Source organism: Phasianus colchicus, chromosome 1 (genome assembly GCF_987193195.1).
Source record: "Phasianus colchicus chromosome 1, bPhaCol1.hap1.1, whole genome shotgun sequence".
NCBI lineage: Eukaryota > Metazoa > Chordata > Aves > Galliformes > Phasianidae > Phasianus > Phasianus colchicus.
The window spans coordinates 1,489,121-1,506,248 of record NC_143436.1 but is presented as its reverse complement, the minus strand read 5'-3'; the positions used below and the strand labels follow the sequence as shown (position 1 = coordinate 1,506,248).

The 17,128-nt window shown below is 50.5% G+C and overlaps 1 protein-coding gene across 5 annotated transcripts in view; it reads right to left on the bottom strand.

Moving 5' to 3' along the window:
* Nucleotides 1-7,978: 7,978 nt before the first annotated feature.
* PPP6R2 (protein phosphatase 6 regulatory subunit 2) overlaps nucleotides 7,979-17,128 on the bottom strand; it is a 71,688-nt gene continuing 62,538 nt past the window's right edge. For 2 of the 5 annotated variants that reach the window (XM_090127948.1, XM_090128013.1), the window contains exons 23-25: nucleotides 14,074-14,097; nucleotides 10,843-10,986; nucleotides 7,979-9,646 (exon numbers count right to left, since the gene is read on the bottom strand). In XM_090127948.1, the coding sequence (XP_089984074.1) occupies nucleotides 9,595-9,646; nucleotides 10,843-10,986; nucleotides 14,074-14,097 (220 nt within the window). In that variant the 3' untranslated portion in view covers nucleotides 7,979-9,594. The remainder of the gene's footprint in view (nucleotides 9,647-10,842; nucleotides 10,987-14,073; nucleotides 14,098-17,128) is intronic. The other 3 variants (XR_016460745.1, XR_016460747.1, XM_090128124.1) reach the window with 3 other exon arrangements.

The following is a 17,128-nucleotide window of genomic DNA, read 5'->3' as shown; positions in this document are numbered from 1 at the left end:
ATTACAAAAATCAGGATTTGGATGAGGAATATTTATATTTGATAGGGGAAAATATTTACATGCCGTATGGACAAATGAGGTGTTTTTTTTTTTTTTTTTTTTTAATTTACATTACAAATTAAATAGCAATTAAATATTTCCTATTAAGCACTATTCTATTCCAGCACATGACGACGCATCATCGGATTCTCAGGAGTGGGGCAATGCAGGAATGGGGATGGGGTGAGCACCCCAAGGTCATGGGGACACTGTGAGCACCCCAAGGTCATGGGGATGGTGTGAACATCCTGGGGACATGGGGGTATGTGAGCACCCCAAGATCGTGGGGACACTGTGAGCACCCCAAGATGGGTGATGGTGTGAGCATTCTGGGGACATGGGGGTATGTGAGCACCCCAAGAACATGGGGATGGTGTGAGCACCCCAAGATGGGGGATGGTGTGAGCATTCTGGGGACATGGGTGGATCTGAGCACCCCAAGATCATGGGGATGGTGTGAGCACCCCAAGATGGGTGATGGTGTGAACATTCTGGGGACTTGGGGGTATGTGAGCACCCCAAGAACATGGGGATGATGTGAACATTCTGGGGACTTGGTGACTGTGTGAGCACCCCAAGATGGGGGATGGTGTGAGCATTCTGGGGACATGGGGGTATGTGAGCACCCCAAGAACATGGGGATGGTGTGAGCACCCCAAGATGGGGGATGGTGTGAGCATTCTGGGGACTTGGGGGTATGTGAGCAACCCAAGATCATGGGGACACTGTGAGCACCCCAAGATCATGGGGATGATGTGAGCACCCCAAGATGGGTGATGGTGTGAGCATTCTTGGAACATGGGTGGATGTGAGCACCCCAAGAACATGGGGATGGTGTGAACATCCTGGGGACGTGGGGACTGTGTGAACACCCCAAGATGGGGGATGGTGTGAGCATTCTGGGGACATGAGGATGGTGTGAGCACCCCAAGATCATGGGGATGATGTGAACACCCCAAGATGGGTGATGGTGTGAGCATTCTGGGGACATGGGGGTGATCTGACCACCCCAAGAACATGGGGATGGTGTGAGTACCCCAAGGTCATGGGGATGGTGTGAACATCCTGGGCACATGGGGACTGTGTGAGCACCCCAAGATCGTGGAGACACTGTGAGCATCCCAAGATGGGTGATGGTGTGAGCATTCTTGGAACATGGGTGGATGTGAGCACCCCAAGAACATGGGGATGGTGTGAGCACCCCAAGATCATAAGGACACTGTGAGCACCCCAAGATGGGTGATGGTGTGAACATTCTGGGTACTTGGGGATATGTGAGCAACCCAAGAACATGGGGGATGGTGTGAGCACCCCAAGATGGGGGATGGTGTGAGCATTCTGGGGACATGGGGGTATGTGAGCACCCCAAGAACATGGGGATGATGTGAACACCCCAAGATGGGGGATGGTGTGAACATTCTGGGGACATGGGGACTGTGTGAGCACCCCAAGATGGGGGATGGTGTGAGCATTCTGGGGCCATGAGGATGGTGTGAGCACCCCAAGATTATGGGGACACTGTGAGCACCCCAAGATGGGGGATGGTGTGAGCATTCTGGGGACATGAGGATGGTGTGAGCACCCCAAGATCATGGGGATGATGTGAACACCCCAAGATGGGTGATGGTGTGAGCATTCTGGGGCCATGGGGGTGATCTGACCACCCCAAGAACATGGGGATGGTGTGAGCACCCCAAGATGGGGGATGGTGTGAACATTCTTGGAACATGGGTGGATGTGAGCACCCCAAGAACATGGGGATGGTGTGAACATTCTGGGGACGTGGGGACTGTGTGAGCACCCCAAGATGGGTGATGGTATGAGCATTCTGGGGCCATAAGAATGGTGTGAGCACCCCAAGAACATGGGGATGGTGTGAGCACCCCAAGATGGGGGATGGTGTGAGCATTCTGGGGACATGGGGGTGATGTGAGCAACCCAAGAACATGGGGATGGTGTGAACCTTCTGGGGATGTGGGGATGATGTGAGCACCCCAAGGATATGGGGTCAGTGTGAGTGAGTCCTGGGGAGGGAGGCAGAGGAGGAGAAGAGTGAGATGAACCACGATACCTCTTGTTGGATCCATGGTGGTAATTAAGGCACTGGGAACCACAACGGGGTGCTTGAAAATTACTCTGATGGCACGGGATCCTTCTGGGCTCTCTTTCACTTTACTTCTGGGTATCTGGAGATGAAAACTGACTCCAAAAGTGATTCCCGAGCTGGAACGAGAAGCAATCACTTCCAAACTCAAAGAAAGGCACTGATGTTCTGCCTGGAACTGTTATTGCTCTCCCTGCAGCAGGACCGGGGCTGTGGTGGGAGGGAAGGATGCAACCCGGTCCCAAGAGGTGTCCCTAAACCCAACGTGAGATGCTGGGACGATGGCTGCAAGAAGCATGGAGCGTTAGGATGCTCTCCCACCCCCCAATGCCTTTGCTCCCAATCACACGATGGAACCCAACACTGAGCTATGAGCTGATGACTGCACGCTCCTCTTTTGTGTGGTGTGCACGTATTCAAGCCATCTGTTGTTAAGGAGACTTAAGTAAATGGATCGTTGTGGGGGTAATTAATGGTTTTCTGTTGTTTTGGAATGAACGAGTGACGTGACATCAATGCACCTTAAGGCAAATGGAGCATCCTCCATGTGCTGAGTGACACCGGCAATGGCAGCTAAGCCAAACTCTGTAAGGACTGGCCCTGTGCCACTGGGAGCCACTGGGAGCCACCAAGAGGTAAGAGGGGCCACTGGGAGCTGCTGGGAGCCACTGGGATCCATTGGGAGCCATTGAGAGCCACCAAGAGCTAAGAGGGGCCACTCGTAGCTACTGGGAGCCATTTGGAGCTATTGGAAACCACAAAGAGCCACCAAGAGTCACCAAGAGCTAAGAGGCGTCTCTGGGAGCTATTGGGAGCCATTTGGAGGCACTGGGAGTCACTAAGAGCCACTAAGAGCCACTAAGAGCTAAGAGAGGCCACTGGAAGCTACTAGGAGTCGTTGGAAGCCACTGGGAGCAACTGAGAGTTAATGAGAGCCACTGGGAGCTACTGGGAGCCATTGGGAACCACCAAGAGCCACCAAGAGCTTAGAGGGGCCACTGGGAGCTACTGGGAGCCATTGGGAGCCACTGGGAACCACTGAGAGCCTCCAAGAGCCACTGAGAGCTAAGAGGGGCCACTCAGAGCCACAGGGAGCCATTTGGAGCCATTGGAAGCCACCATGAGCCACCAAGAGCCACTAAGAGCTAAGAGAGGCCACTGGAAGCTACTAGGAGTCGTTGGAAGCCACTGAGAGCAACTGAGAGTTAATGAGAGCCACTGGGAGCTACTGGGAGCCATTGGGAGCCATTGGGAACCACCAAGAGCCACCAAGAGCTTAGAGGGGCCACTGGGAGCTACTGGGAGCCATTGGGAATCACTGAGAGCCTCCAAGAGCCACTGAGAGCTAAGAGGGCCACTCAGAGCTACAGGGAGCCATTTGGAGCCATTGGGAGTCACCATGAGCCACCAAGAGCCACTAAGAGCTAAGAGAGGCCACTGGAAACTACTAGGAGTCGTTGGAAGCCACTGGGAGCAACTGAGAGTTAATGAGAGCCACTGGGAGCTACTGGGAGCCATTGGAAACCACCAAGAGCCACCAAGAGCTTAGAGGGGCCACTGGGAGCTACTGGGAGCCATTGGGAATCACTGAGAGCCTCCAAGAGCCACTGAGAGCTAAGAGGGCCACTCAGAGCTACAGGGAGCCATTTGGAGCCATTGGGAGTCACCATGAGCCACCAAGAGCCACTAAGAGCTAAGAGAGGCCACTGGAAACTACTAGGAGTCGTTGGAAGCCACTGGGAGCAACTGAGAGTTAATGAGAGCCACTGGGAGCTACTGGGAGCCATTGGAAACCACCAAGAGCCACCAAGAGCTTAGAGGGGCCACTGGGAGCTACTGGGAGCCATTGGGAGCCACTGGGAACCACTGAGAGCCTCCAAGAGCCACTGAGAGCTAAGAGGGGCCACTCAGAGCCACAGGGAGCCATTTGGAGCCATTGGAAACCACCAGGAGCCACCAAGAGCCACTAAGAGCTAAGAGGGGCCACTGGGAGCCACTGGGAGGCATTGGAAGACACTGAGTGATTGAGAGTAAGAGTCACTGGGAGCCACCAAGAGCTACTGAGAGCTACGGGAGGCCATTGGGAGCCACAGAGAGCAACTGAGAGCCACTGGGAGCAACTGAGAACCACTGAGAGCCATTGGGAGCCAGCAAGAGCCATGGGGGGCCTTTGGGAGTCTGAGAGCAATTGAGAGCCACCAAGAACCACAAGGAGCCACTCAGAGCCACTCAGAGCCACTGGGAGGGACTGAGAGCTACTGAGAGCTATGGGGTGGGGAGAGCATTGGGAACCACTGAGAGCAATTGAGAGCCACTGGAAGCCACTGGGAGCAACTGATTGCTACTGAGAGCAACTCAGAGTCACTGAGAGTGATCAAGAGCCACTGAGAAGTATGGGGGGGGGAGGCATTCAGAGCCATTGGAAGCCACTGGGAACAACTCAGAGGGTCAGTGAGAGCCACTGAGAGCTACAGGGGGCCACTGAGAGCCACTGGGAGCTATCAAGAGCTACAGGGACTGTGGGAAGCCACTGAGAGCAATTGAGAGTCACTGAGGGCCACTGGAAGCCATTAAGAGCAATTGAGAGCCACCAAGAGCTACTGGGGGCCACTGAGAATGATTGAGAGCCACTGGGAGCGATTGAGAGCCACCAAAAGCTATGGGGGGCCATTGGGAGCCACTGAGAGTAATTGAGAGCCACCAAGAGCCACTGGGAGACACTGAGAGTAACTGAGAGCCACCAAGAGCCACTGGGAGCCACTGAAAGCAATTGAGAGCCACTGAGAACCACTGAGAGCAGTTGAGAGCCACTGAGAGCCACTGAGAACTACAGGGGGCCACTGGGAGCCAGTGAGGGCCACCAAGAGCTTTGGGGGGGGGCACTGGAAGCCACTGGGAGCAATTGAGAGCCACCAAGAGCTGTTGGGTGCCACTGAAAGTGATTGAGAGCCACTGGGAGCCACGAGAGCCACTGAGAGCCACTAGGAGCCACCAAGAGCCACCGAGGGCCACTGGGAGTCACAGAGAGCTGCCAACAGCCATTCAGAGCCCCTGGGAGATGTGTGGCTCCATCTGGGATATCCCATCCTGAGTTTGGTTTCCATGAGGATCAGCGGCGTTCTGCATGAGAAGTCAACTGTTATCAGAACCCACCAACAATGGGAAATCCCTACAGCACGAACCAGGGCAGCTTTCAGAAAGCTCTGAACAACCAGCAATGAGAACGGAGCCGCCGAGAAAAGGTTTTTTAATAGTTGACATCTGTCCAAACAGATGAGGAAATAATAAAGAGATGGGGGAGAATGTGCCCTTTACAAATGCCCCGCAACTCCACGGAGAGATACAAAAACACATTTTGCACACAGTGCATCTCACCAACATCTTTATATGCAGGCTGGGAAAGGTGACAGGTAACAGTCATTGGGAAATGGTCAATTTTTGTACAACACTTAATGGAGAGGTCAGAGCAGTGCCGTAATGCCCTTCCAGCAGTGAGGTGAGTGAATTCTGGGTGAGATAAGTGGAGCTTAAATGTTGATTTTCCCTGCTTCCATCTGGCAGGAGGTTTCTATGCATACGTACATGGCAAATGGTGCTCAGGTTCCTGGGATCCTGCCATCAGATGGCACCCGACGGAGGGAAACCATCACCCAGAGATCACCTCCTCACTCCCTGTAACCTGGAAACTTCAGCCACATCGAGTCCATAAGAACTGCATCAAACCCAGAGAGTCTTAAAATGGTCACCGAAAATACATTGCAGAGATGGGTTGAATACATTGTGTGTGCTTCTGGAAGCTCCCACTTCAGCTCAGACCTAGAAAAACGGTGCATAACCCTGGAGATAAGCTAAGGCACTGTCCATAATTAGCTAACGACGCACGGCTGCCCTGACCAAAGGTTGCTTTTTTTTTTTCTTTTTTTTTTGCAAGTTGACATGCAGAGGTAAATCACAGCCCAATCCTCATTGTAAATGGTTTTTAACCTGCCAACCTTGTGCTCGGAGCTCACAGCACCCAGCTGGGTACTGGGATGCTGTCATCTGAGGGACTGATCACCTATGCGTGGGTTTGAGGACCTCAGCTCTCGAGGATAGCAAAGGAATTCCAGCCCAGAACTCAATGCCACATCTTGGTATGAAGAAGGAATGCAGCACCAGCTCTCTCTTATTGTGCAGCAAGGGAAAATTCAAGCACGAGGTCCAATGAAAAACCAAAGCAAAGAGAAATGTTGCTTCAACCCCCTCTCCCCGAGTTCCCATCTCGCTCTCGGACCACATCTCACTGCTCCAGCTTGCAATACCCAACTGTGTGCGTTGCATAAACACACGTGGAACCAACACATATTGCAGATGTGTGCCCACAGACACACACTCACACGTGTTCAGAACTAAAATTCTATCTGCCAGACAGATGTGGACAGATTCCAAACGCTGCACGTAGAAGAGGAAGGATGGGGCTAAGTGTGAATTTATCGTTTTCTGACCAAACAGCACAGGTAGGGGGGCTTTTCTCATGGATATAATTGGGCTCTGGGTCTGTTCTGCACTGCAGAACCCTAAAACCAGCGGGGAGAAACCCTCTGGTTGGTGCTGAGTCCCTCAGTAAATACACCACGCTTGCATTCTGCTTCCTGCTATGTTTGAAACAGATGATGATGAGCTTCCCTTTAGACTTACAGACTCAAAGCCAAAAGGTGGGGAAGGCACAGAGAGAGAAATTCTTGCACACCTCCACAGCTCTGCTCCCAAAGCCAACCCCAACAGAGGAGCAGGGCTCCTGTGATATCAGCCAGCACTGTGCTGCAAGGGTAAGGCAGCACCTCGTGCAAAGACGGTGTGTCAGGAGAACAAGGGAGCTGAAAACATCTCACGCTGGGAGGAAGATCCCATCTTGCTGCTGCTGATGGGTCTGAGCAGGTCTGGTCACAGCTGCAGCACGGCAGAGCTCACAGCCACTGATGGGACTGTATGTGAGAAGGGGCTGGACAAGTACACTGTCACCAACTGGAAGTTACTGGGACTGAGCCCCATAGCAGCCTTCCATTGGCTGCAGGGATCAGTATTTAATGAATGCTTTCCTATAGTATCATTTTTGGGTGTTTAAAGAACGCCCTAACCTGGTTTCCAGAAAATCTCTAGCACCAATCCTCTGAAAATTAAGACTTAATCCAACATGTTGCCAACGAGGAACTCCAAACTACTCATCCTGGCCAAGAGTGGGACGGGTCTCTAATGAGCAAGCAAGGTAACAAAGCAGAAAGTGTGTTCTCCTTCCAGCACAAAGCATCTTTTAAATTATCTCTTTTAAGTTACGAGGAGGGAGGGGGAAAAATTCCAGAACAACAGTGCTGTGCCACGTGAGCACCCAGGGATTGCAGCTGGGAGAAACCACAGCCATCAGCAGCACACAACCCCAGTGCATCGCCTTCAAATCACCTCCTGTGCTCCCATCTCCAGCTCTGGTGCTCTGAAGCCACATCTTTCCTAAGAGCAAAAATGGAAAGGTGTGATGCTTGGGGATACAACAGCCTCACGCTGTAGGTATGTCACCATCAGACACTGACCCTGCAGAGCAAAATGACTCCAGCAGTGAAAGCATTGTGTTCACCTCACCCCCCCCAACACACACCCACCGTGGTTAGGAAAATCTCATATGCACTACATACAGATCACAGTTAAATATAAAGGTTGTGTTTTCCTTGGAGCCCGAAGTCTGGCTAGGATGCCCTTTGCTCATAACAACAGGTAGGAGTGAGGTACTTTTCATACTCACAGGGTAAAGTCTCTCGTTGTGCACAGGTGAGAATACATTGGAAAAGAAGCTATTTGGCTACCTACGTGTCGAGCTTCATGCTTTTATTCCAAAGTGAACGATTTTCCAGCTCAGATCTACTGAAAGCAGCAGCGCTGGATGCTGATGGCTGTGTGTCAGCACACGGCTTACACACCAGGCAGGTTGGCAGGAAACGGTGACCCTGGGGGGCTGCAGAAGCCCAACAGCTACGCCTGTATGATCTGTGTGCACGAGTCCATCTGGCAAGGAGCTCAACGCAGAGACAGGGACAAAAACCAGAGCAGAGCTGGCACGGTCCTTACAGGATCGGGTCCTCCTGCCTGCATGGCAGGTCCTGTGCTGTGTGGGCAAGCACCCATCTGTAACTGACCTTGCTCCCAGGCAGCGTGAGGTGCAGTCCGGTGCTCTGTGCTGCTGTGCTCAACCATCCCACGTTCCCCCAGCTCACCACGACCTCCTGCCCAAGGGATTTGGGAGGGTAAAGTAACAGCAGGAGTCCTGTGCTGGGACCATTTCATTCTCCAATGTTGTCGCTAGGTACAAAGTGCAAAAGTGTTGCTGTTCCTGCATCCATTAAAAACTTTACAAACAGAACAAAACAAACAGAAGGGAAAAAAAAAAAAAACAAGAACAAAACAAAATAATAAAAAAAAACCAACAAAACAAAAACAAACAAACAAACAAAAAGGATTTTTCATAATAATCATTTTGAAAATACAATAGTCTCCAAAAAAGCCAGCAAACACCTGATAACCTGTTTGTGCCATATCTGCTCTCGCTCCTGCACGGCAGCAGTCCGAAGCATCGCTCTCCTCTCGGCCGCGTTACCTTCTTTGCATACTCTGCAGCCAACGGAGGGCATCTGGGAAGTGGAGCTGTGATGGCTCAGACAGCAGAGGCCCGACTGCTGGCGACCTGAGGTCCTGCAGTGAACCAGCCTGCCTCTCACTGGCAGAGCACGGAGCAATTAATTGAGAGCCTGGCTGCTTCTCGAGACAGTTCAGCACGACGGCAGGTTGGCTACCTGGCCTCTGGCTTGGGACGATGTCAGTGATATCCCTCCCATCCCACAAAAAAAAAAAAAACAACAAAAACCCTCCCTGCCTCGTCCCGTTTAAAGTGTTTGCATCTTTTTCCTCCTATGAAATGTTTCTGATAAGGCTTTATTGCTATACAAAAGCGGTGCAAATGCTGCCCAAAGGCAGCTCCATCAGGAACTTTGGTCACACGACTGTGGGACTGCTGTGTGATGTCCGTGTCCCAGCGTTAGACCTGCTACCTTTCTGAAGAGAAGCTGAATACTGTGTGCAATAACACTAAGAAAATAGGACTGAACCCCAAATACAAAACAAAACCAAGGGAGAGAGGGAAGGGGACAGGAACTGAAGTTAGGCAGAAGGCTTGCTTGGGAAGAACCCCATCATTCCTGTGATGACTAACTGATCGATGCTACATTTAGACAATGCGAGTGTCTTTCAGAACAGATTGTTGGTGTTGAAACTCCGGGTCTGGTCCTGAATGCCAGCTCTCTCATCAATGCAGCATTTATTAAAAAATAAAATTAAAATGAAAAAAAAAAAAAAAAAAAAAATTGACAAATTGCATCACCAGGTAGCAGCCTGGCCTGGATCACACACGTCCCATTGCATCTGTGTCATCAAGCAGGGCCATTTAATGTGGCTTCAGCACAAGGCAAGGTTTCTTCTTTCCTAAGGACAAACCCAAAGAGTGATATTAGAGACACACAGCACTGGGTCCTCCTGCTCCTAAAGCTTAATTCTGGATATTCTTCTCTACAGCAGCACCTGAGCCATCCCTTCTCTACTTCTGCTGCTTCTACCTGCTATAAAGCAATCAGCTTTCCCAATCAGAGCCTCTCCCAGTCCCTTCACAAAATCCTGCGCTTCTCCATCAGCAGAGAGGTGGCAGCAGGGACAGGGAGGGGATTGTCCCTCTCTGCTCTGCCCTCATGAGGCCCCATCTGCAGCACTGCATCCAGGTGTGGAGCCCCCAGTGCAAGAAAGACAGGGAGCTGTTGGAGAGGGTCCAGAGGGGGGCCATGAAGATGATCAGAGGGCTGCAGCACCTTCCCTACAAAGACAGGCTGAGGGAGCTGGGCTTGTTCAGCCTAGAGAAGAGGAGGCTGTGGAGTGACCTCACTGCAGCCTTTCAGGACCTAAAGGGAGCCTACAAACAGGAGGGGAATCAACTCTGTGAAAGGGTAGATAACTGCAGGACATGAGGAAATGGTTTGAAGTGGAAGGAGGGAAGATTGAGGTTGGATGTTAGGGGGAAGTTCTGTACAGAAAGAGTGGTGAGGTGCTGGAACAGCTGGCCAGAGAGGCTGTCGATGCCCCGTCCATCCTTGGAGGTGTTCAAGGCCAGGTTGGATGGGGCCCTGGGCAGCCTGGGCTGGTATGAAATGTGGAGGTTGGTGGTCCTGCCTGTGGTTGGGGGGTTGGGTTGGAGCTTGAGGTCCCTTCCAACCCAAACCATTCTGTGTGATTCTATGTGAAATCAAAGTCCAGACCCCTCAGTGCTCCTCTGCTTGCATTGCAGGTGCAGTCCTGCTGCCTTGCTTCCCTGCCTTATCCCAGGACAGGGATATGTAAGGCCAACACTGGATGGTTCTGCAGGGCCACACACCCTCACCAAACTGTGGATTCAAATGTTACAATTCCCCTGCAGCTCCAGTGCGAGCAGCAGTGCTGCTGATATCCAGAATAGATGTGGAATCAAGAGGACTGGTGGCACAAAGCTCAAAGCACCGGCCTTAACTTCCTTCTCACACCACAGGTATCAGCAGCAGGTTCCATAGGACAGCCCACCTGCCTGGCTTTGTCACCTGGGACTGTCTGACATGGGGCTCTGGTATGGGCAGTGCTGGTGGGTTGGACCAGCTCACCTGTCTTTCGTGGCCATTTCCGTAACCGGCGCCGTGTTCTGGTGCTCTTCTGGGTGCTGGGAAGCATTGTTCAGTGGTTTGGATGCTTTGGTCGTTCCCATGTCTGTGATGGTCAGCTTATCAATCACCATGCAGCCTGAATCGCTGTGTGGGGAGAAGTTATGGTCATATTAAAGTGTCAGTGAATGGGGTTTAAACTCTATCCGAGAGAAAATACATTCCTCCTCCTCCTCTCCTGGCAGAGGCCACAGAATTGCCATAAGGAAAGAAGAATCAAAAATAAAGTGGGATTTAAAAGCATTATCTTATCCTAGGGATTAAACAGCTCTCATAGGACAGGCTGAGAGCTGGGGCTGTGCAGCTGGAGAAGAGAAGGCTGTGAGGTGATGTGAGAGCAGCCTGTATCTAACAAGGAACTGCAGGAAAGGAAGGGACAGATCCTTGAGCAGGGTCTGTGGTGGCAGAACAAGGAGAAATGGCTTCAAGTGTGAAGAGATTTAGGTTGGATCTAAGGAAAAAGTCTTTCACAGTGAGGGTGGTGAGGCACTGGCACAGGTTGCCCAGAGATGTGGTTGATGCTCCATCCCTGGAGGCTTTGAAGGCCAGGCTGGATCAGGCCCTGGGCAGCCTGATGGAGCTGTGGTTTTATCTGGCTTCAAGAAGGCTTTTGATGCCTGGAATGCCTTCATGTTGCTTTAGACAAGAAGGGATTCTCTGCAGAGATTCAGGTGCTACAGAATGGCTGTCCAACCTGTTCTGCACTACTGCCAAAACGCAAAGCTTCCTCAGATTAATGAGAGAGATTTCTCCTGCAAGTGCCTGGAAAAACAGGGCTAAAACACATCCACAGTCCTTAAGTACAGAAATTGCCACAGACCCATTCTATAGCAAAACTGATACCCAGATCAAATGAAGCAACGTGCTGCTCTTTGTATGAAGACAACATCAGGAGCTCACTCCCCTTCTGACAGCACCTCAGCAGGTTTCCCCTGGCTTTACGGAGAACGTTTTAGCACTGCACTTCTTTGGGCACCTCTCTCCTGCTCAGTTTCAGCACTCACTCCTATGACACCATGCAAAACCCACAGCTTCTCCTTCTGCCCCTCTTCTCAGCTCTGACTGCTGGTTTTGCATCCAGCAGAAGCACTCACACTGCAGCTTTGCTGGATATCCAGCTATGCCATGAAGGAATCCACCTGACAGCAGGTAGTGCTGCTCCTGAGGTCACATGCAATGCTCATCTACATCTCATTACCAAAGGGCCTGTAAGGAATTCAGGTTGCAGCCATGAATTTGGGCTCTAAGAACCTCAGGAAGGAGTGGGTTTGGTGTTGCATGAAACTGCCTCAGCTGGAGCTCAGCCCTACCCACCTCTGGGACTCCTTTCAGATATCCTCTGCTCTGATGGGGAGACAATCAGTGTCACAGACAACGAAATGCTGTAAAGATGCTCCAGGAAACACAGAGGTAGGATGGATATTGGAGCAGGATGTGGATGAGAAGCATGGCTGAGCACAGCTCACGCTGAGCCCTACTGGAGCAGAGCACTGCATGCACTGTTGGTGTTGGGTGGGCAGCAGTTGGATATGGGGAGGTTTGGACACCAAATTCACATGCAATCTGCCACTGGAAAGGCCAACATGTCTACAGGAAAGATCCCATCTGTGCCAACTACTGAACGAAATGTTCACCTCTGGTTGGAAACGTTTCCTGGTGAAATGGGACCTCTGATCAAGTCACTGCATTTTCACTCTTCTCTCTGAATAGAAGAGCACTGATGTTCTACAAGAACGCTGCGGTCATGCTCCATGCTCCATGCCACATTCCATGCTCCATGCATGCTTGTTCCACTCAGTTCCATTCCATTCCATCCCATCCCAACCCATCCCATCCCATTCCAGCAGCAAAAGGAGCTGCAGGCACGCAGCTGCACCCCCACCTCGTGCAGAACAGATCAGCACTGCAGCAGCAGAGCTGCACAAAGGAAAACACATCCCAAATGGGAGAGCTCAAAACATCCACTGTGAGCACGTAGCTCAGCTCAGGGCTGGGGCCAGCTGCAGCAGCTTGCACTGCTGTGGGAAGGAGGAGATTTCACCCCAGAGCTGTGTGTGATCAGAAGCAAGAGGTGATTTCTACCATAGTTATACAGAAATGCAATGCCTGGTCCCATTTTGGGCACCTCATCTTTTAAGGGACATCTGTGCAGCTCAGCACTTGGAAAGCATCAAGTACAACAGCTGCCCTTCATCTCCAATACTAAAAAGAGCTGGCAGCAGGGCATGCAAACACCTGCATTCCTCCTGCAAGAAGCACAGCCTGGGAGGCAGCCCTTGGGAACAAGCAGTGCATGCTCAACTGCTTACAGAAGAGGCCTGAAAAATATCCAAAGTTGTTAATTATTGCATTAGTAAATTTAATAAGCACGTGCCATAAGGAATCATCTTGTTAAAGCGTTGCATTTCTCTGCAGCCTCTGGGGATGGAGGTGATGCTGAGCTGCATTCCCTGAGTGCTGCCAGAGGGATCAGCTCCTGTTCAGCACACACCTCTCCTTTCTGGATATGACAGCACAGTGTTTCCCTTAATGTGCTCTCAAAACAGCCTTGAGATGTGCTTATTGCAGTTATGTTCTCTTTTGGCTCTCTGATCTTATAGAAATCAAAGCAGTCTTGCTTGCATGCACAGCAGCAGGGAAACCTGGTTTACATGGGTGAGCTTTAGAAAATAACTGGTAAAAACCCCCAGTTTAAAACAGAAAGCAAACTTCATACAAAAATATATATATTTTTATAAAAAAAAAAACAAAACATTTACGGCACACAGATAAAACATCTGCTCTTGTTGTGGGAAAGTCTGAGCAGAGCACGTGGCTGCACCACGGGCAGAGGAAACCACACTGCAAACCACAGCCAGCAGCAGAGCTTCCCTTTGCAACTGCACAACACGTTTCCTCTTTGCAGGAAAAGCTGACAGGGGAGGAATGGCAGAAGCTGGAGGACACACAACATGAGCGAGCACCACGTCTGTTAGCAGGCAGGCTGGCTGTGAGCATGCTTGACGAAGGACAACACACACCCTCGTGTTCAGTGCTTGGAAGTGCTCTTTCTAGGATCTGTTTGAACTGATTGGGAAATGCTGAGGTTTCCCAGTGTTCCTCTGCTTCTGGCCCAGCATGGATTGAGAGCAGCTATGTGTACGGTGGATGTTTGGAACCCTGAGCCATACGTACCCTCTGCCTGCAGGTCTAAAGACTCTGAGCAATGCCCACCACGAGAGAGAGGCAGCGAGAGGCAGGACAGGGAGAGAGTGAAGGAAGGGAGAGAAAGAGAACAGTAAAGATGGCTGAAAAAACAGACAGAAGAGTTCACTTTGCAACCTTATCCCCAGGTGGTTCCTTCCAGGAGAATAAGCAGGAATGTTCCAAAGGGTTTCAGAGCGTGCAGCCACTGAAGACTGCACTTCCCATGCAATACTCAGACCCGTATCCAAAAAAGCAGAAGATTCAATACCCCATCACGAGCATCCTTCTCATGCCTGGCACACAAACTGCTCAGTTATCACAGATCTGGAAGCTCTCTGGTCAGAGAACTTCTGCAAAATGATTTCTTCACAAGAAACAGCTGAAAGGACCCTCCCAACCTAAGCCACTCTATGAGTTTCCACAATTAGGGATGGGAAGCAAGCTAACTATGTTTGAAATGCTTTCTTTGCATGTGATTTTTAAGCTACTGCCACGTCGGCTGCCTTAAGCAGAAGTGCCACTGAGCTGTGCAGGGAGATGTAATGGAGTGCTCAGGGTGTAAGGTTTGGGCAGGGAGAGAGCACCAGCAGACAGCATCGTGGTCATGGAGTGCTCTCAGAGGTGTCTGCTGCAGCACTGCAGCTTGGTGGCCCTGGGGATGGTGGAAAAATAGAGGAGGAAGACCTGTTTGTACAGAAGGAGAGAGTTTATTGGAAGCTGAGTGCTTTTGGGAGAGAGAGAAAGAAGTCAACTTTGTTTTAACTGCGTTCTTAAAAGCAGATTTAGGCATCCAAACTTGAAACTTGACACCGAAAAGTTGACACCAAAGTCAAGGCAGAAATTGGGCCTGAGAACTGCTGCATCCAGTTGTGGAGCTGTTGCAGCACAAGGCTACTAAGACTCAGAGCCAGAGTTGGAGTTTTGCCACTGGAAAGCCTTCAAGAACTACATATTCAGCTTTTAGTACAGCTCAGTTACTTGGAATCAGTCAGGAACGTGGTGAGAAACAAGCATATCCTCCACTGGCCATTAGGGTGCACCACCACATCTGCTGCATGGAAAGATGGACTGGTCTGGGAGAGCAGAGGCCATGGGAAGCTTCCACTGTCACCACTGGTCAGTAGCTCAGACACTATGAGAAACTCAGCAGAGCTGGAGCAGCTGAAATCACAATCTGTGCAACAGGTCCTGTCCTCCCACAGCTTCTATTTCTGTTTTTGGCTGCGGTTACAGCGGGGAAAGGCTGCAGACACCTTTCAAGTGGAGACCGTGGTTACTCCAGTATGTCATTTCTTTGCCAAAATGGAATTCATTTTTGCAGAACTGCAATCATGAAAAACCAGGCAGGTTCTGGACGCCTCGTGCTTACTGATATATGCACTTCTTTAGAGAGAAAACCATTCCAAGTAGCGCTGCGTGAAGCAGCAGGTGCAGCCTGCAGCAGCCAATCAGCCAAATCAGAAACCACCATCCCTGCTCCTGCTAGGAAATAAATGAGAGAACCTCAGAACATGCCAAGTAAAATTTACACTGCTGCTGTGAGTCAAGACAGGGAGCTCCACGTGTAACACAAGTCCAAACCACCGTGTGGTGAGAGGAGCAACATCTGGAGCAGTTTGTTTCAGATACCAGAGCCAATGGATTTAATTAGAAGCAATGCAAACTGAACACTGGAATAGCAGAGGCTGCTTTTAGCAGAGCAGGCAGCATTCTGCTTCTCCTTCATCTTCCATTATTCGTGGAGCCAGTCTGCTTGGAGGTGCCATCCCTCAACAATCCAACTCCATTTACCATAACAGCTGCAGTTACAGTGAGCACAGCTCCAGAATCTCACTCATTGCAAGTACAAAAGAGTAAAGGCTACTTGAAACAGACAGCAAAAATTAAAACTGGTGTCCTTATTAAGAAATAAATTCAGAGTTGCTTAAACATTTGGAAGAAGATCCAAACTTCCAGTTGGAAGTTTCTCCCAGAATGTTACCTAGTTCTGCAATCTCACTTCTTCCCCATGACACTGCTCTGCAGCCCCCAGCCAAGCAGGAACTGACATCTTTTGGGGGCACTGTGCACCATTCATCTTTTATTGCTTACAATATATCACCTTGAGAATGAGGGAACAATGACAGCTGGAGGCATGTCAGTGCTCTCCTGCACAGCAGCACACATTCTATGCCAGACCCTGCACCAACCCAGCCATTCCTTATCTCTATGGTCTGTAAGTTCCCTTCCAACCCAACCATTCTGTAGCTCTGTGGTCTATGAAGACCCATCCAGCCCAACCATTCCATGGCCCAACCATTCCATGGCCTATAAGGTCCCTTCCAACCCGACCATTCTGTGGCTCTATGACCTATAAACACCCTTCCAACCCAACCATTCCATGTGATCAGTAAAGTTCCTTCCAATCCAACCATTCCATGGCTCTATGATCTATATGGTTCCTTCAGACCCAACCATACTCTGATTCTGTGGTCTATAAGGTCCTTTCCAACCCAACCACTCTATGGGTCTATGATCTTTAAGGACCCTTCAGACCCAACCCAAGTCATCCTCTGGATCTATGATCTTTAAGGACCTCTCAGACCCAACCCAAGCCATCTTCTGGCTCTATTACCTTTAAGGACTCTTCCAACCCAACCATTCTATGGCTCTATAGTCCATAAGATCTCTTCCAACCCAATCATGCTATGGTCTATAAGGTCCTTTCCAACCCAACCACTCTATGGCTCTATGATCTTTAAGGACCCTTCAGAACCAACCCAAGTCATCCTCTGGATCTAGGATCTTTTAGGACTCCTCAGACCCAACCCAAGCCATCCTCTGGCTCTATTACTTTAAGAACCCTTTCAACCCAACCATTCTATGGCTCTGTGGTCCATAAGATCTCTTCCAACCCAAACAACCTATGGTCCATAAGGTCCCTTCCAGCCCAACCACTTTCTGGCCTATAAGGTCCAACCCAATCATTCTGTGACTCCATGGTCTATAAGGTTCCATCCAACTCAAGCATTCTATGGCTCTATGATGTACAAATCCCTTCCAA